Below are 19796 nucleotides of genomic sequence, written 5' to 3' on the forward strand. Positions count from 1 at the left end.
CCTCAGCTTCTTTATTTTCCATCATTTGGTCTTCTATATCGCTGATTCTCTCTCCTGCCTCATTTATCCTAGCAGTTAGTGCCTCCATTTTTTATTGCATCTCATTAATAGCCTTTTTGATTTCGACTTGGTTAGATTTTAGTTCTTTTATTTCTCCAGAAAGGGATTCTCTAATAACTTCCATGCTTTCTTCAAGCCCAGCTAGTATCTTTAAAATCATGATTCTGAACTCTAGGTCCGACATCGTACTAATGTCCGTATTGAGTAGGTCCCTGGCAGACGGTACTACCTCTTGTTCTTTTTGTTGAGGTGATTTTTTCCGTCTTGTCATTTTGTCCAGAGGAGAATAGATGAATGAGAGAACAAAATGCTAACAGGGTACCAACGTCCCCAGAAAATATACTCTAAACAAATCAGAAAAGACCTGAAACCAGGGGAAAAGAAAGGGAAAGAAAGAAAAAAGAAAGAGAAAAAGAAAATAAAAACAAAGAAAAACAGAACAAAACAAAACAAAAAAACAATATGATCAGATATGATCAGGCTGGTGCATAGATCAGTGCCACGCACTAGATTCTGGGTGTATTTTAGTCTGTTAGAAGAAAGTTCCTCCCAAAATTTTAAAGAAAATACATACATACAGACATATGTACAAAAAAAAGGGTTGATACAATGGAGGGATGGAATATGCCTGTAAAGATGAAAATTATAAAAAATTTAATAAAAAGAATTGATAAGTTGTTTGAAAAAAGAAGAGGATTTAAAAAAAGAAAAAAGAGAGAATGTGATCAGGCAGGAGACTAGAACAAAGCCATACACTAGAGATTTAGGGTATATTTTGATCTGTTAGAAGAAACTGTATCTCAAAATTTTAAAGAGAACAACTTATATATGCCAAAAATAAAGGTAACTACTATGAAGGGATAGAATATGACTCTAAAAATGAAAAATAAAAATGTTTTTTAAAAAAGGGATTGATAAGATGTTGGTTGAAAAAGGAAAAAGAAAAATAAAAACAATTAAAAAAAATTAACTTTGAAAGACTAAAGAATCATGGGGAAAAAGCCATGAATTCTGTGTGTAGTATTCCCCTAGCGCTGGAGTTCTCCCGTTCTCCTTGATTGGTAAACTTGGTCTTGGCTTGCTGGCTGTTCTAGCTGATCTTCTGGGGGAGGGGCCTGTTGCTGTGGTTCCCAAATGTCTTTGCCGGAGGCGGAATTGTCCCACCCTTGTGGGTCAGGGCTAAGCAATCTGCTCGGGTTTGCTCTCCGGAGCTTTTGTTCCCTGAAAGCTTTTCGTACAGCGTTGGAGGATGACAGTGAAAATGGCGGCCTCCCAATCTCCACCTTGGAGGAGCCGAGAACTCAGGGCCCCACTCCTCAGTGCACCCCAGAGAAAAGCAGTCAGTCACTCCCGTCTCCCCGGTCTCCGGCCGCACTCCGTGCTCACCCGGCCTGTGACCGAGCGTTTCTATCTCTGGCACCCGACCCCGTGTGGAGTCTCCAAACCCAGCAGATCCCTGCGGTGCGCTCCTGCGCCGCTCCTCCCCGGGGAGGAAGGGGAGTCTCCCCGGCTCTGCCGCTTGTTGGGTCCCTGCTGGAGGAGCAGTGGCCCGACTGTGTCGCCTATCACAGTTTATGGCAACCCCGAGCTGAGAGCCCACACCTCGGCTCCCCTCTCTGCAGCCGGCTTCCCCGCTCCGATACCTGGGAGCTCTGCCGCACTCAGGCACCCCCGGTCTTTCTGTGACCCCGAGGGTTCCACCCCCCGCTTAGCCACTGCAGTGACGTCTCTCAGTGGAGCCAACTTCTAAAAGGTCCGATTTTGTGCTCCGCGGCTCTATCACTTGCCAGAAACGGCCGCCGGAGGCCCCCTCCCCGCCGTCTATCCTCCGGAATATCGCCTCGGATTCACTTCTCTGCACGTCCTACCTTCCAGAAAGTGGTCGCTTTTCTGTTCATAGTTACTGCTATTCTTTTCTTCGATCTCCTGTTGAGTTCATAGGTATTCAGAATGGTTTGATCCCTATCTAGCTGAATTCCTGGGACCAGACTAAATCCAGGTCTCCTACTCCTTCGCCATCTTGCTCCTCCCCCCCCCCGTAAACTTTTAATTTAAAGATAGGGACTGTTTTATTTATCATTTATTTTTTATTTTTTTATTAGGGTATGTTAAAGATTTATTTTAGGGAGAGAGAGCGCACACATGAGTGGGAGGGGCAGAGGAAGAAGGAGAGAGAATCTCAAGCCGACTCCGAGCTGAGCATGAAGCGGGATGAGGGCTCCATGCCCCTTACTCCGAGATCATGACTGAGCCAAAACCAAGAGTCAGACGCTTAAATGACTGCACCACCCAGGTGCCCCTGTTTTATTTATCATTTTAATCTGTGTCTGGCACACTTAAGTGTTCAGTAGTAAATTATGTGAAGTATTATACCAAATAGAAAATGCTGAGATTTCTCCTATGATAAAAACCTATTTTTACCACCTAGCCTATCTGTTCCATTGCTCTCCAGTTCCTTCTCTTACCTTTGAAAATAGTTTTCCTCCACTTTTCAGCCCTTCTTCCAGTCTACAAGCTTTTTATCAGTCACGTTTCCCTACTGTTTGAAACTCTACATTTTATTTCCTTTCTTCTGCCCATTACTCACTTATTAATTCAATATAAAGACTATTCTAACAGAGTTGTTCAGAGATGGCATGAGCTTCCTGGGGGCAATACTGAATTTCCTGTTTGATTGTATTCAGCAAAGTTAGATCTCCATTTAAGGAAGGTGAGGGTATTGAACTCATGTGGTTAGACTAGATGATTTTATTTTAAAAACTTGGAGATATAATTCACATACCAGGCAATTTATCTATTTAAAGTGTACAGTCAGTGGTTTTTAATATAGTCAGAGTTGTGCAACTCTTACCACAATAAGTTTTAGAAATTTTTACCACCCCTCCCACATACACACAAAAAATTCCATACCCATTAGCAGTCACTCTCCTTTCTGCCTCCCCGCGCCCCCCCCCACCCCCCGGCCGCTGCCAGCCCTAAGCAACCACTAATCTACTTTCTGTCTCCATAGATTTGCCTGTTCTGGACACTTCATATTAATGGAATCATGTAATATATAGTCTTGCATGACTGGCATTTTCTTTTTGTTTCTTTTCTCTTTTTTCTTAGCATAATGTTTGCAAAGTTCATCCATATTGTAGCATGTATCAGTACTTCATTCTTTTTTATGGCCAAATAATACTCCATTGCATGGGTATACCACATTGTATTTATCCATTTATTATCAGTTGATGGACTTTTTGGTAATTTTGAATAATGCTGCTGTGAACATTTTTGTACAAGTTTTTGTGGGAGCCTATTCTTCTTAGGTATATACCCAAGAGTAGAATTGCTGGGTCATATGGAAACTTTGTTTACCCTTTTGAAGAACTGCTAGGCTGTTTTTCAAACTGGCTACACTATTGTACATTCCCATCAGCAGAGTATGAGAGTTTGATTTTCTCCACATCCTTGCCAGTACTTTCTCTCTTTTTTTTATTATAGCATCCTAGCCAGTGTAATATAGTGTATCTCATTGTGGGTTTAATTTGCATTTCCTTGATGACTAGTGGTGTTGAAAATCTTTTCATGAGCTTATTGGCCATTTGTATATCTTCTTTGGAGAAATGTCTATTAAGAGCCTTTGACCTTTTTTAGTTGGGTTATTTATCTTTTTATTGTTGAGTGGAAGGAGTTCCTTATTTCGGATGCTAGAACCTTACCAGATGTATGATTTACAAATATTTGCTCCCATTCAGTATGTTGTCTTAACTGTCTTGATGGTATCTTTTTTTTTTTTTTTGAGATTTTATTTATTTGACAGAGAGAGCAAGAGCCAGGAACACAAGCAGGGGGAGTGGGAGAGGGAGAAGCAGGCTTCCCGCTGAGCAGGGAGCCCGATATGGGGCTCGATCCCAGGACTCTGGGATCATGACCTGAGCTGAAGGCAGATGCTTAACGACTAAGCCACCCAGGTGCCCTGATGGTATCCTGTGCAGCCGAAAAGTTTTAAAATTTGAAGTCCAGTTTACCTATTCTTTCTTTCTTTGTGGTTTCGGTGTCCTATCTAAAACCATTGCCTAATCCAAGGTCACAAGGATTTATGTCTGTTTTCTTCTAAGAGTTGTATAATTTTCTTACATTTAGGTCATTAATCAATTTTGAATTAATTTTTAAAAATAGTGTAGGTAGGGGTCCAACTTCATTCTTTTGCAGGTGGATATCTCGTTGTCTCCATACTAGTTGAAGGACTGGATGATTTTTTTTTTTTTAAGCCACCTTCTGACTCTGAAGATTACATGATGCTTTGTAGTACATTAGTTTCTGTTATTGTCTAAATAGGTGGATAGTCAAGATTTCATAGGATGGCCATCCTTTTCTCAAGAATACATTGTATCTAAAAACAGGGATTGTCCTTAGTCTTATATCAGTTTCTTAAACTTCTCATTTGCTTTCAATTCTGCCCTTCTTTGATGATGATTTGTTTATTTATTTTTAGGATTCTGTTTTGCTTCTGGTCTTTGACAGCTCCATTTTCTTTTCTTCCTCTTTTTGCACAGAAGTACACCTATCCCACCAACACTTTTAATATGGGAATAGTTCGCTCACTTTATTTTTTAACTTTTTCATTTAGGTAGCTTAGAGTTTCTTCTCAAGCCTGACTGTAGCCTAATAAAAATTTCTCTGAATGTGCCACCAACACCTGGAACTTAGTGTGTGAAAAATGTGTACTTAGTCTTCCCCTTTCCATAAGCCCACCCAGTTTTTTCATTATCTTCTCTTAGTATATTAAACTCCTAACCTCGGAGTTTTCTGACCCTTTCCCTCTTTAGTTCTATATTCTGTTCAATAGTAAATGCTGCTGATCATTCCATGCTCAGAGCCCTTGGATCTGTTGCTTCCTCCTTATTGTTATAGCCAGCCCCTCAGGCCCTTACATTTTAGAGCTTAATTACTGCCTTCTTGTTGATTTCTCATACCCTAGTTTGTCTCTGCATTAGGCCCTATACTCAAATGCTAGATTTAATCCCTTTCAGGTACCCTTTTCATTAAGTCATTTCCCTGATCTTAGACCCAGAGTATCAAATTTATCTACCACAAGTTAGCATTTAAACCCTCCACCTCCACTTCCCTCTCCTTATCTCTTGTTACTTCCCTAAATGGGGCCAAACTAATTTGGTAATTAGCCTTCTTTATTCTTTATTCTTATTTCTTTTTCCTCATCTCTTTCTTGTTGCAGAGTTCTTCTTTCCTTCTGGCATGCCTTTGCTTCTTTATTCTATGTCTAGTTCCCTTCAATGATTGATCCCATTTGACTCCTTTTTCTTTTTCTCTCTTTGCATTCTTTTAATGCTTAGACGTTTAGTTTATCTAGTAATGTCCATGATACCCTGTCCTTTTTTGTTGGCGTTTGTTTTGAATATACTACTTTTTAAAAATCAGTGTGGGAACTCTTGTTTCTATTTTATTTATGGCTCGCTCCTAGAGTCCTGAACATAGTAGTTGTCCTATAAATCTTCCTGGCTGACAGACTATAGAAGTTTTGGGGCGAGAGGTGTAGTGTTTAGCATTGTCAGCATTTTTTAATTTTAGAAATGCAAAAAAATATTTTTGTGCCATTACCTGACTTTTATTTTTAATTTTCTTTTGTTTTATACCAAGTTTTGGAGACTGCGTTCTCAGTACAGTATAATGAAATTCAATAACGTATATTACTACAAATATTAAATCTAGTTTATTGAACACTAGCCATCTGATCTATCAGATTCTCCCAAGAGAAAGGTTAGCTTTTTGGATGCTGGCTAGGCATTTTTTTTTTTTTTTTGACAGTGCATTATAGCCTTAAAGCCATTACTCACCATTTAATATATTAAGATCCTTGACAATTTAATAGCTACATAGCCACCACCCAGAATAAGGAGTGTTGACCTGGTTTTCTTCTGTCTGAAGCTCTACTTTTGTTGCTGTCCTCTTGAAAAGCACTTGTTCCCATAACTTCCGTGTCCTCCAAAGTCAGTATTGGGAGGGAAAGGAGGATTATCGGAGTGGAGCTGGCTGAGAGAGGGATACAAGATGGAGAGCAGCTCCCAAACCTAGTAGGGGCTGGCTGTCTTACCTCCCTGCCTGCCCGCCCACCTTCTTTCTTACCTGAGGAGCACCGTTGACTTAGAGATAGTCATCAGTGTATGGCACCTTACTAACATCATGAGTGCAAGTTTCTTGTTCTTTTCGCTTTAACCCTTTATGTTCAGTCCACATGCCCATTCCCTTTCCCATTCATATGTATCTATTGTGTTTATGTCCCTATACCTACATATTTGCTTGAAAGACCTGTAGTATAATTATGATGTCTTCAGCTTACATAATGGTATTTGCTTTTTACTCAGTGCCGTGCTTTTTAAGAGATTCATATTGGTGTAGGTACATCTAAAGTGTGATTTCTAAAAGCTGTGTAGAATTCCATATTTCTATCCACTCCATTTTGATTTTTCCATTCTTCCAGTTACCAAAATCAAAGTTACTTCAAGTAGCTGCTACATTATCGTCGCAGCAAACCTTCTCACACAGTCTATAAAGTCTGGTCTATGTACAAATTACATTCTATTTGAGAATTTCTCTGAAATTTACCCACCAGAGTGGGATCACGGGCTCACACAGGACAGAGACATACTTAATGGCACTAAGATCTCCTAGCAGAGTGGCTGTGTCTGTTTACCCTCCTCCCGACATCTTTGCCAACCTTTGCTGTTATCCACCATTCTCATTTTTGCCCTTCTGATTGGTATGAACAATGCTATCTCATTATCTTAATTTGTATTTTACTCATTGCTTTTTCTTTGAATTTGATCATCTTTTCATTTACTTGCTAGTCATTTCAGCTTCTTTTTCTGTAGGTTCCCTACCCATAGCTTTTGACCATTTTCCTTTTGGGTTTCTTGTGATTTTCATATAAAATTGTAGGAATTCCTTGTCTATTCTAGACATTTAATCTGTCAATTTTGGATGTTGCAGGGGCTTTTCCTTGTCTGTCATCTATTATAGCTCTGTTTGTGGTATTCTTTATTGTACAGAAATCTGTAATTTTGTTGAAGTCAAGTCTAACAGTATTTCTCTATATAGTTTGTATTTTTGGAGTCTGATTTATGAAGTCTTCCTTCTCTCTCATGTCTTCTGTTCTGCAGTGTTAACTCCAGTGGTTTTCCCCACAACCCTGTTTACATGGCCTTTTGAAGAGCGGTCTTTCCTTTCTTACCTGTGGCTCTCAGGAGGCTTGGCAGTTGGTGTTAATGTGTGACTGCCCCTGATGCAGGAAAAAATGCAAGACAATTGATGAACGCTTTCTCTAAGCCCTGTGCTTCTACTCACAGAACCCTGTGACCCTGTTTGTGCTACATGAATCCTGTCTGCCCAGCAAAAGCTGATGGGAAAGGGATGCATACTTCCCCAAGCAGAGTAATCAAAATCTTTCTCCAAGGAATTTGAAGTTGTGACTAGTCTCTGCTGGCGTCTTGAAGGACATGCAAACTGAAGGGTTTTGGGGTGCGCATCTTCCTCCATGTTCACAAAGAAGCTAGAGAAATGGTCTGCCAGAAGGGAGAATAAAGATCTGTGCAGAGAAGCACAGGAAAAAGCCTATGGCTCCATAGAGAGGGAGACAAAAGTAGACTGTGAGAGTAGCTGTCCTGGATCCTGATGGCTTTCCAGTTTCTGGTTCTTTTCTCTTCTGAGACCAGATTGCACTTTTCTGTAGTAGTTAGCGGTGGCTAACTGCTGTAACAGACTCCAAAGTGTATAATGGCCCTAACACAATAGAAGTTTATTTCTCACTCACATAAACAGGTCCAGATGGTTCTAAGTTGGTTGGGTGGCAACACTGGAGGACTCTGTGCCACAGTTATTCAGGAACCTAGATTGATGGAGGCTCTGCCATTTTCATCACATGACTTCAGAGGTCTCCCTAGGTCAGCATGAAGCCTGCAGATGGGAAATGAATGTGGAGTTTAATACATGGGATGTTTTATAGACCAGGCCTTGATGATGCACATATCACTCCCATTCCTCTGGCTGGAACTCCATTGCATGGCTACATTTAACTGTATAGGAAGCTGAAAAGTGTTATCAAGCTGTGGACCTAGAAGGAAGAGAAAATGGGTTTGGTGAACAGCTAGAGATTGCCACATCATATTTATTATCTGTGTGATACCTCTGTATCCTTATAATCAAGTTCCTGTTTTTTTAACTTGTTTGAATTGACTTCTGTTATTTATGCCTCAGTGCGTGAGGTGTTTTCATAAGAGCTATACTTAAAAGAGTAGAAGAAATAAATACTAATTATTTTCTCAGGAAAGTTGGGTCGATTTCCACCTATGATGCATCATCACCAGCCACCCTCAGATGGCCAGACCCCCGGGGCTCGTTTCCAGAGGTCTCACCTTGCAGAGGCATTTGCAAAGGCCAAAGGATCAGGTGGAGGTACTGGAGGAGGAGGAGGTAGTGGAAGAGGCCTGATGGGACAGATTATTCCAATCTATGGTTTTGGGATTTTTTTATATATACTGTATATTCTATTTAAGGTAAGTGGAATCATCTTGATCATATCAATAAAATCTAGTGTCATAATAAAAATTGTTGGCATTAAAACTCTTTACAGTTCATAACCTTTATTCAAATCATCTTTAAATCTTGCCTCCTCTTTATGAGATACTTAGGATAACTGTTATCTCGGTTTTACAGAAGAGAAGATCTAATAGCTCAGAGCTTAAAGGGTTTGACCTAGAATTCACAACTAGAAATGCAGAATCAGGACTTGAGCCTTGGTCTTCTAGTTGTTAATGCAGTGAGCAATAAAGATCAAAGAAAGCCCCCTCCCACCCCAAGTTGTTTTTTTTTTTTTTTTTTTTTTTTACTGGATGTCTTTGGAAGCTGAAAAGGCCTAAAGATATTTTAAGGAGAACTTTATTATTAGGATTGGCACAGTGATTTCCAAGTAGCCACTGTGAGGCCCAATAATGACCATACCAACACAACTTTGCCCTCCTTTCTCACTCCAGGACTATGAGGTGCTGGTTTAACATCCACTGCAGTAATTCTGAAACAAAACTGCCAATCCTGGAAGTAAGCCTGATGTCTCCCTGCTCTGGGGAGATGTGGTTTGGGTCCTTTAAAAGCAGACTCCCAATTAAGTTCCACCTCTAGGCAGGCTTCATCAAGCTATGGGCCTAGACACCATGAAGTGGAGCAGAAGTCACGTTCTGCAGCCTTTTAGGAAATCTTAAATATTCACTGTGCCCTTCTAACCAGAGTAAGAAGCAAGTCCTTCTTGCCCAGAAACTCTGGGGGTGGGGCCTGAGTTGCATCTGTAAGAACAACTCTGGGGGCTGCACATCCCATTTGAGATGAGTGTGGGCAAAGCAGATGACCTGGCCTTGTGCCTTGATGGTTTTTTCACTTCTTGGGAACCTTTTTTTTTTTTTTTTAAGATTTTATTTATTTGAAAGAGAGAGGGAGAGAGAAAGCAGGAGCAGAGGGAGAGGGAGAAGGAGACTCCCCGCTGAGCAGGGAGCCTGACGCCGGGCTTGATCCCAGGACCCTGAGATCATGACCTGAGCTGAAGGCAGACACTTAACTGACTGAGCCACACAGGAGCCCCTCTTGGGAACCTTCTATTGGTTCTTTCTCTCTCTCTTTTTTTTTTTTGAAATGTTTCTCTGATATATTTGATTTGACTTCTGACTTAATTTTTGTCTCCCAACCTTTTTTCTTTTTTCATTTAATATGAGGGTTTCTATGACTTTGAGGTTCTGAGCTGCTGTTGATGTGCTGTACCTCCTTCCATTCTCAGCTTTCAAAGGGGAAAACTGCTGCAGAGGATCGGAAATGCTATACTACCACAGCTGGAAACACCCACAGGAAAATTAGTAAGTGGCCCTTCTCAAAATTTTATTGAGTCAGACTGCCATAATACAGTCAGAGGGACAGTCTGTGGATAGGTCTTAAGCATTTCTGAAAAATTGCCCCAAGTTAATCTGATGCCATTTTTACCTAAGCTCTGGGAATTCTCAAGTTTCCAAATTGATGTTGGGCTTTTAAGAGAAAGAGAGTTACAAAAAGTACAAAACTGTCCATTTACATTTTTATATATTAGCAAGTTAATATTTCACATTTGGAGTGGGTTATTTCTCATTTCCAGACCTCAGAATATTTGTAGCAGATACCTTTTATTTCTTTTTTTTTTTTTAAAGATTTTATTTATTTATTAGAGAATGAGAGATAGCACGAGAGGGAAGAGGGTCAGAGGGAGAAGCAGACTCCCCGCTGAGCAGGGAGCCCGATGCGGGACTCGATCCTGGACTCCAGGATCATGACCTGAGCCGAAGGCAGTCGCCCAACCAACTGAACCACCCAGGCGCCTGATACCTTTATTTCATAGAGAGGAAAACTAAGGAAGAGAGATCAAGTCCTTGCCAAAATCAGTTATTAGATCTAGGGACAGGGTTTAACACTTCTGACTCATGAAACATGGTCATCAAAGATTTATTGACCAAGTAGAATATTCTGTGCTCTCTGGGGAAATGAGATGTATATGGCATGGCACTTCCCCCTAATAATTCATAGTCTGGGATGCAAAATAACTTGTGCAAAGTTTACTGTCTAGAAGGGGACTTGGGGAAAGCCTTATGGGAAACAGCATAGAGCTGGGTCCTGTCCGATAGACAGGATGGCTTGAGGAAGACACAGCCTGACATAGGATGGCTGTGGGAAAGAAGGCCTTGAGGAGTAGGTAGGTTAAGCCATGTTGTTGAAGGCCTTGGAGGCCAAACTTCCTTATCCTGTGGATAATGAAGCCTCATTAGAAGTTTTTAAAAGAGAGACAACAGCAAAATGAAGTGAGTCTGAGCCACTGCAGCGTCTGCCCTCGGCCATAACTGCTTTTTGGGTTTACTCCAGATTCTCTGTGGAAGTAGATACCCCAGTCACAGTCTGCATCCTTTTTAGAAATCTTAGATTCAAGAAATCCTTTAATAAAGCTCTTGTGTTCTTAATTGAGATAACGTCTAACCAACAGTGATGGTAAATGCATTGGTAAAATAATTTAAAAAATTTTTGGACTCTGTTGAAGAATAACAAATTCTGTATCCAGTCACATAATGCATTGAAAACAGAAGTAAATAAAATAAATTCCTAAGATCAGCTGTTTTCTAATGTAGCAGTTATATCTGCTGCTTATCCTTCAGTTTTGAATCATGCAGAAAATAAAAATAAGCATTTATGTGGCACAGTCCTCTAGACACTTTGCAGATGTTAACTGCATGCATAAGAATTTGTTCTAGAAGTATTAAAAGGCCTTTGAAATACTATATCTTACACTGGGGCTTCTAAATATATCTGGGTAGAAGGGTACTAATGTATGAAACAGAAAAACTGGATTATCTGCGTAATGAACAGCATTTTGTTTTCCTGCTGCCTTAAAGTTGATTTCATGTACTAATTGATCTATTTTTTCTACTCTACTTTTTAGGGTCTTAGTGTTAATGTCAGTAGATCAATGTGATCTCTGTTGACCTTTGTTGAGAATACTGGGGGCCAAGGTTATACCACTTCACCCCAAATGACGAGGGTAGGAAACCTTGGGCAGGGAGGCTTCAGCCCTAATTCAAGACTTCCCCTATTGAAGAAGCATAGCATTGAAATCATGATCTTCCAGATATGTTTTCAGACTTCGGGTGCAGATGAACTATTGCTCATTTCAGGGTCTTAACTCCTTTTCTAAAGTACCTTGCAGGCTTGGTACTTTGACCCTCAAGCATCATTTGGACTAGAAAGGATAGGTTTATCTTCTTCATTTCTTCTTGGGTGACCATGTTGAGGTTTGTTTTCTTTTGTTTTTTTGCTCCTGGGTATTTTTCTTTAGTTGGTCCTGCTGTATTTCTGTGTGTAAGAGGAGTGATTTTTGCATTACTCCCTAAACATGTATCCTTTAGATCTCAGTGCCCACACCTTGGTACCCTTTGTGTCCTGATTGGACCAGCTGGAGAGACGCGGAGTCTCTTCTCTGAATCTCTGAACCAGCTGGGATGATTGTAGGGTGTCACAGCCAGCCAGTTTTGGACAAGAGCTTTTGGAGTTGTGTATGATGGTTCTTAGATTGATGCTTGTTTTTCAGCCAATTTTGAGCTTGTTCAACTGCAAGAAAAACTGAAGGAGACAGAGGAAGCTATGGAAAAATTAATCAACAGAGTGGGACCTAATGGTGAGAGGTAGGTTTTCACATACCAGGACTCAGACTATTGCCCATTTAGAGAATCCATTCAGAACTTTGCTTTTCCTTGATTTCTGGACCACTTACTTTCATTGTATATAATTATCAACTTATTTGTCATTTGTACATTATTTCTAACCATCCATTTTCATACCATATGCTTTCAAGAGTCTCAGCTTTCAAGAGTCTTTGTTCAGTGTTGTGCACATTATTGTGAGGAGAGGTTCATGAGCAGTTCTGTGGGGTGAAATAACCAGGTTCTAATGAAGATGATTTCATAGCTGTCTAATAATCTGGTTTTACTTAAAATTATGCCTTTTTAAATCTGAGACAAAAAGAAGGCGAGTATGATCAGATCAGGCATTTGTATTTTGTGTTGACTATGCCAGAACAGGATTAGACATGTAAAGTGCGTGTCAGGAGTCACACTGGCCTTTTAGGATGCCCCACAGGGGAGACAGCCCCCTGCTACAGGGCTGGCTGAGGATCTGAAAAGGTAGCTTCAGAAGGTTGATGAAAGTGGGCAAAAAGAAAGAGAATATGGATGTGGGGAGGCCAGGGAGGAAAAGCCAGAATGTGAGATTGAGAACAAAGAGGGATTCAGTCTCCACTAGGCCTTATGATAAGGATGGAGGAAGAGCTGGGAGGTGAGTGGCAAAATCCCAAGTGCTAAAGGCCCCTCCTGTGGCCCTGTGGGCTCCCCGTGGAGTCTGCCCCAGGAAACTGCTGCTCTACCGTGGCCTCTTCTGTCTGCCCTCTGGGTGGTGCGGGTGCCCCTTATCCTCTTCTTGGCTCCTTGGCTCCGGCCTTGTGCATCTTTGGCTAGATGAGGCAAGAGTGAACATCCTCAGATTGCAGCTCCTTGGCTTGGCTTTTTCTACAATGTCTACAGTGCTGCTGCAATGACATTTATGAGGCTGAGCCTTGCCTATCTGCGCCCAGGAGCCTTGACCTTCTTTTGGTCCAGAAAGCAGAGTGACGATCCAGACTGTTGGCTAGAGTGGTAGAGGAATGTGGACATATTTATACATGAATATATCTCTGTAAGTGTGTAATACAATTTGATACTTGTTGAGCACTTACTAAGAACCAAGCTCTGAGTGAAGTGCTTTATATACATTATCTAATGTAGGAGTATTTGTAGGAGTGTGACTAAACCAATTTGTACTATACTTTTTGATCTTTTCTGCCCTTACCCTCTACTACTCACAGTTTGGGTGGGGAACTACCGGCCTTTTATGGACCCTTGTCCCTCAAAAAGTATCTGTACCCTGGTTCTGGTCCATTTGAAGACCCATGCCACACCTGAGGGTCATGAAAACCATAGATGAAAATCTGTGGGCAGGGCCTCCCACCTGGGAGACTAAACCACTGGGCCTTGGAGTAAGAAGCCAGAGAAAGATATTTTCTCACTATTACTGCTGTTCACACTCCCTTAGCTCAAATCACATAGCCCTACCTTCCCACCTGTATAGACCATCTGTGCATTGCCCTGACTACTTTCTCTGCTTTGTGCTAGGATTACTTCTCTGTAAGGCAGAGGAGTTGTCCCTACCATGCAGCTGGAGTTGTGCCATCTCATTGTTTCTGGGGCCACAGGTCCTAGCTCAGAACGTTTACTCCTTTTAAGATGCTAAGGTGTGGACTCCTTGAGAACCTATTGATTCCAGCCTGCCACATGGCAATGACTGTGTAAAACATTTTCTGCACAGTACTTCTCAAGAGCTAGGGATCGGCTTTCCCTCCACTGCAGAGAGCATAGCTTGTTGCTCCCTTTCCCAAATCCTTCCTCTTCTAGTCCTAAAAAGGTGACCTTCTCCCTGTCACTCCTAATCCAACACCTTTTATCCTTACAGGTAGGCCCTATGAGACTTCACCTCCAACACTGAAAGGCCCTGGTAGCCCCATGTTTTACATTGTTTTCCTTTTTATACTTCTATCCTTTAACCTTAGTCTCTGTAGCATTTGTTCAAGTCTGTGTTTCTGTGATTATTAGAAGAGCCCCAAATACCCTAGTATTTTTCCATCAGATTAAAATTGAACACATTTCCAGGCTCTGGGAGTCTGAGAGGATTTAAGACATAGAAGACATATTCATTTCAGCCTTCAAAGTCCCTTTATAGAACGTTAATTCCATAATTGTAAGATTTTCTTAAAATTCCAGAAATACAGTTTCTGAGCCTTCATCTCAATGCTTATGTAAGAATCAAAATATGGGGAAGGTTTTTAATATTATCTAATAAAACTTTCAGACAACTTTTTTTTACCTGTGAGCAATATGTCTATGTATGTGTTTAAGCCTTGTAGAAGGTTGGTATTGTGTCATGTTATGCCTGATATTAAGCACAGTATCCATCCCAAGGATGTAAAGACTAAGAAAAGGATCTAGGAATCAGAACTGAGGTGTCCTTACTTCTGTCCTTAAGATCAGCAGCACTTCCTTTCTGGAGTAGCATGTCCGATTGTAATCCTTCACCTCCTGGAAGCATGGCGTGACCTGAGGGAGCAGTGAGGGTGCAGCCTGAGGCAGAAAACAGCCATAGCAGGCATGCTAAGGACATGTGTGGCCCTGTAGATTTAGGGCATGCACTGCTGGGATATAAACTTATAGAGGACAGACTTAGTCTGTTTTGTTCACTGTGTTCACATAGTAGATACTAAGGAAATTCTTATTGTTGAAAAAAGATACTCACTTTTGAAATAAGCATTTGTACGTGTATTATGGTAGAAGAGGTAATCATGGCATTCTTTGCTAAGGTCCTCTCTTCATTTCCTGTCCTCTATATTCAGGGTCCTACTGAACATGTCTCATAGATGACCTGCCCTTCTTCAGTTAATAAATGTCTTTTGAATGAATGGATGTGCAAAATGGAAATCATCATCTATCCCCGCTGACTCTACTCCACCTTTAATATTCTCCATCTCCTCAAATGGCTCCACCATCTACTTAAAAGCCCAAAGCAGAAATCCAATATTATCCTTGATTTACCTTTTCCTTCACTTCCTATGTCTCTTTGATCATCCTGTCTTGTCATTTCTTCCTAGTTAATAAGTCTCTCTCCCTGCAAAAGACTCTAAGCTCTGCTAGGGCAGGGATTATCTGTATTATTCCCAGAGCCTAGCATAGGCCAACAGTAGGCTCTAAAGTATTAGCTGAAATGGAAGAATGAGTGAGTGAATGAGTGTTTGTTTTTTTTAATATAGTTGACATACAGTGTTCTATTAGTTTCAGTATACATTACGTAGTGCTCACTACAATAAGTGTAGTTACCATCGGTGACCATACGTTATTAATATTATTGACTATATTCTCTATGTGGTACTTTTCATCTGTGCGGCTATTTTATAGCTGAAAGTTTGTATCTTTTAATAATTTCCTTTACCTAATCCATCTTGAGTTTATTTTGTGTATGGTGTAAGAAAATGGTCCATTGTATTCTTGTACCTGTAGCTGTCCAGTTTTCCCAGTACCATTTATTGAGAAGACTGTCTTTTCTCCATTGTATATTCTTGCCTCCTTTGTTGTCGAGTAATTGACCACATAGGTGTGGGTTTATTTCTGAGCTCTCTATCCTGTTCCATTGATCTATGTCTATTTTTGTGCCAGTACCTTATTGTACCAAAGTGGATAACTACAACTTGGTAGTTTATCTTGAAATCTGGGATTGTGCTACCTCCAGCTATGTTCTTCCTTCTCAAGATTGCTTTGGCTCTTTGGGGTGTTCTGTGGTTCCATACAGATTTTAGTATTTGTTGTTCTGTGAAAAATGCTATTGGTGTCTTGATGGACATTGCATTGAATCTATAGATAGCTTTGGGTACTATGGACATCTTAATATTCTTCCAGTCCATGAATGTGGTATATCTTTCCATTTGTTTGTGTTGTCTTCAGTTTCTTTCATTGGTGTCTTACAGTTTTCAGAATATAGGTCTTTTACCTTGTTCTGTGAAAGGGAGGCATATGCAAAATGATCTCCAAAGGCCTAAGGAGCCAAAAGATGGAAGAAAAAGGCTGAAGAATCCAGTTTGACAGCAAGTGGTTTATTAAAGGGACCTATGAGCAGAAGTGTGTTGTGGGTGGCTGCAAGACAAGTAGATCTGCACAACCCCACCTACCATAAGTCCTGGTTTTATAGCCTTAGAGATTGGGGAGTATATGTGCTAGGAGACCTGGGAGGAAATGTTTCAGAATCACAGTCCTCTCTCCAAAGAACATCAAGGTCTTTATACCTCAAGGGAGTACCTAAGGGTGTCGTCAAACAAAGAGTATGTGTGTGGGGGAGTGCTATACTGAAGAAGGCTTCAGGTCACAGAGTGGTCATCATGGTGGATTTGTGCAAGATGGTATTAGTCTTGTTCACACACACTTCTTTGGTTACATTTATTCCTAGGTATTCTTTTTGGTGCAATTGTAAATGGGATTGTTTTAATTTTTCTTTCTGCTACTTCATTATTAGTATGTAGAAATGCAGGTTTCTATAAAATAGATTTCTGTATATTTGGTATCCTGCAGCTTTACTGAATTAATTTATCAGGTGTAGTTAATTTTTTGGTAGAGTCTCTAGGGTTTTCCATATATAGTATCCTGTCATCTGTAAATAGTGACGGTTTACTTGTTCCTTACCAGTCTGGATGCCTTTTATTTATTTTTTGTCTGACTGCTGAGGCTAAGACTTCCAGTACTATGTTGAACAAAGACTGTTTCAGCAGTAGTAAGAATATCTTCTCTGGCACCTAGTTTGATTTACTCTTTGCAGCCCTATGTGGTTGTCAGTGGCAGCTGTTATTTTCTCTCTAAGGAACAGTATCTCAGAGCAAGTGTACTCCAGGGATGGCATTAGTTTTCTGTGGCCGCTGTAACAAATGACCACAAACAAAATGCCTTAAAACAAGTTATTATCTCACAGATCTGTTGGATGTCCCGCACTGGGCTAAAATCAAGGTGGCAGGATTGCATGCCCTTTTGGAGGCTCTGGGGTAAAATCCATTTCCTTGCCTTTTTCAGGTTTTAGAAGCTACCCACATTCCTTGGCTCAGTGGACCCTCTCCTCCATCTTCAAGGCCGGCAGCAGTGGGTTGCGACCTTCTTACATCCTATTACTCTGACCTCTTCTGCCTCTCTCTTCCATCTTTAAGGACTCTTACAATTACATGCACCCTCACAGATAATCCAGGATAATGTCTGTTCTAGGGCCAGCTGATCTGTAAGCTTAACTCTATCTACAACTGTAAGTCCCCTTATATATAAAGTAACATTATAGGTTCCAAGGATTAGGATGTGAACTTCTTTGGGGAGTGGGAAAGGGAACATGATTCTGTCTACCACAGAAGCTCTATGGAAAAGGAGGAATTTGAATAAGCCTTAACAGGATGAAAGGATCTCCTCAGGCACAATTTGGTGGTGGCGGGGGGTGGGCATTTCAGAGGGAGAGGGTAGTAGCATAAGCAGCAAACAAGGTTAGAAAGTCAAGGTATGTTTTTGGAACAGTAGGTAGTCCTGAGTAACTGGAGTAGAGCATATCAGGGCTGGAGTAAATGGGTAGGGAGGTAAGGGAAGAAAAAACTAGAAAAGTAAACTGGGCCCAGACTGGAAGGCTCTGAATGGTAGGCTGAGAAGTTTGAAATTCATTGTCTTTATAGTGGGATGTCTCTAAAGGCTTTTGAGGAAAAATGTCATGATCTGCTGTACTTTAGAAAAGTAACTCTTCTAGTGATAGGTAGAACGGCTACATGCTAGAAGGTTATAGAAAAAGTTCCAGGGAAAGGTAATAAATAGGTCAGTGAGAGTGGAAATGAGGGTCCAAATCAAGGGGACTTGACAGAAGGGAGAAGAAAAATCACAGGCTGTTGGGTGCCTGGGTGGCTCAGTTGGGTAAGTGTTTCCCTCTGGCCTTCCCACCCACTTGCGCTCTTTCTCATTCACTCAATCTCTTTCAAATCTTTTTTTTTTATTTTTTTAAGATTTTATTTATTTGACAGAGAGAGACACAGCGAGAGAGGGAACACAAGCAGGGGGAGTGGGAGAGGGAGAAGCAGGCTTCCCGCCGAGCAGGGAGCCCGATGCGAGGCTCGATCCCAGGATCCTGGGATCATGACCTGAGCCGAAGGCAGACGCTTAACGACTAAGCCACCCAGGCACCCTTCTCTCAAATAAATCTTTTTTTTTTTTTTTAAGATTTTATTTATTTTTGACAGAGAGAGAGTGTACAAGCAGGGGAAGCAGCAGGCAGAGGGAGAGGGAGAAGCAGGCTCCCCGCAGAGCAGGGAGCCCGATGTGGGGCTTGTTCCCAGGACCCTGGGATCATAACCTGAGCCGAAGGCAGATGCTTAACCATCTGAGCGACTCAGGCGCCCTCAAATAAATCTTTTAAAAAAAAAATCGCAGGCTGGGGGCACCTGGCTGGCTCAGTCAGAAGAACATGTGACTCTTGATCTCAGGGTTGTGAGTTTGAGCTCCATGTTGGGTGTAGAGATTACTTAAATAAATAAATAAAAAGTTTTTAAAAATCACAGGCTGTTTTCAGGATTCCTTGGTAGCAAACAGCTAACTCTGGGTAGCAAAAAATTTGCAGACGGTGAGAGAATTTATTGGAAAGGTATGGGATAGCTCATAATATCAAAGGAATAGCTAAAGATCCAGGTTTCAGAAAGAGGGGGAACCAGAACAGCTCGGGAGAGTTCGAGGACAAACAAATGGACAGGTTCTTCAAGGACTGCTGTCAGAATGAATTAACATGAGAAGTTTTCAGATCTGGCTTTACTGCATTCAACACCCAGTTTTAGGAGAAAGTACAGTTGTTCCAACTTGGGTCCTATGTATATCACTGAATCATTCACTGCAGCCCAGGGATGGAGTGTGTTGATTGGCTGTGGGCCACCTTTGAAGGAGAGGTAAGGGAATGGATAGCTTCACTCTAACCTTTACACTATGAGCAAAAGAGGGGTTGGTTCCCCAAAAGAAAAACTAGGTAATAGCAATGAAAGACAAAGAGATAGAGATGAGTTGGAGATTTGTGGCCCAAATGACAAGGAAGATTATAATACCAACCAAGATAAAAACACAGAAGAGGAGAAAGAAGATAAGGCTTTGGTATAAGGATCATGAGTTCAGCTTTGAATATGGTTAAGGTGCCATCAGAACAGCTATGTATGATATACAACAACAATAGGAAATTTGGGTATTGAGGTCAGAACAAAGGAAACAAGTTTGGAAGTCATTTGGCTGGAGGGAAGTAGGGGCCGTGGGGAAAGAGATCAAGTTCTTGAGGCACATCATACTGTGTGGCGATAGCTTGCGATCTTTTGCTGGTCTGAATTCTGTTCTAATCATGAATGGTATTGTAAGAAACTATTTCATTCTCTTTACTTTTGGTTTCAGAACTTGATGATTCCTCTGGGTTTATAATACTCAAAAGTCTGATCAGGAATCTTCCAATCTGACCTTCTATTTTTCTAGCATCTTGGAATCTGCCATGCCCAGCCTCTCCAAACCTGGCTG

The 19796-nt window shown here is 41.1% G+C and overlaps 1 protein-coding gene across 1 annotated transcript in view; it reads left to right on the forward strand.

Moving 5' to 3' along the window:
• RIC3 (RIC3 acetylcholine receptor chaperone) overlaps positions 1-19796 on the forward strand; it is a 52980-nt gene that overhangs the window by 18847 nt on the left and 14337 nt on the right. Inside the window, exons 2-4 of the mRNA XM_028116880.2 lie at positions 8383-8612; positions 9881-9956; positions 12203-12296. Of these exons, the coding sequence (XP_027972681.1) occupies positions 8383-8612; positions 9881-9956; positions 12203-12296 (400 nt within the window). The remainder of the gene's footprint in view (positions 1-8382; positions 8613-9880; positions 9957-12202; positions 12297-19796) is intronic.

Source organism: Eumetopias jubatus, unplaced genomic scaffold (genome assembly GCF_037043125.1).
Source record: "Eumetopias jubatus isolate StellerSeaLion01/CBP00866 unplaced genomic scaffold, mEumJub1_p1.0 scaffold_13, whole genome shotgun sequence".
NCBI classification, from domain to species: Eukaryota; Metazoa; Chordata; class Mammalia; order Carnivora; family Otariidae; genus Eumetopias; species Eumetopias jubatus.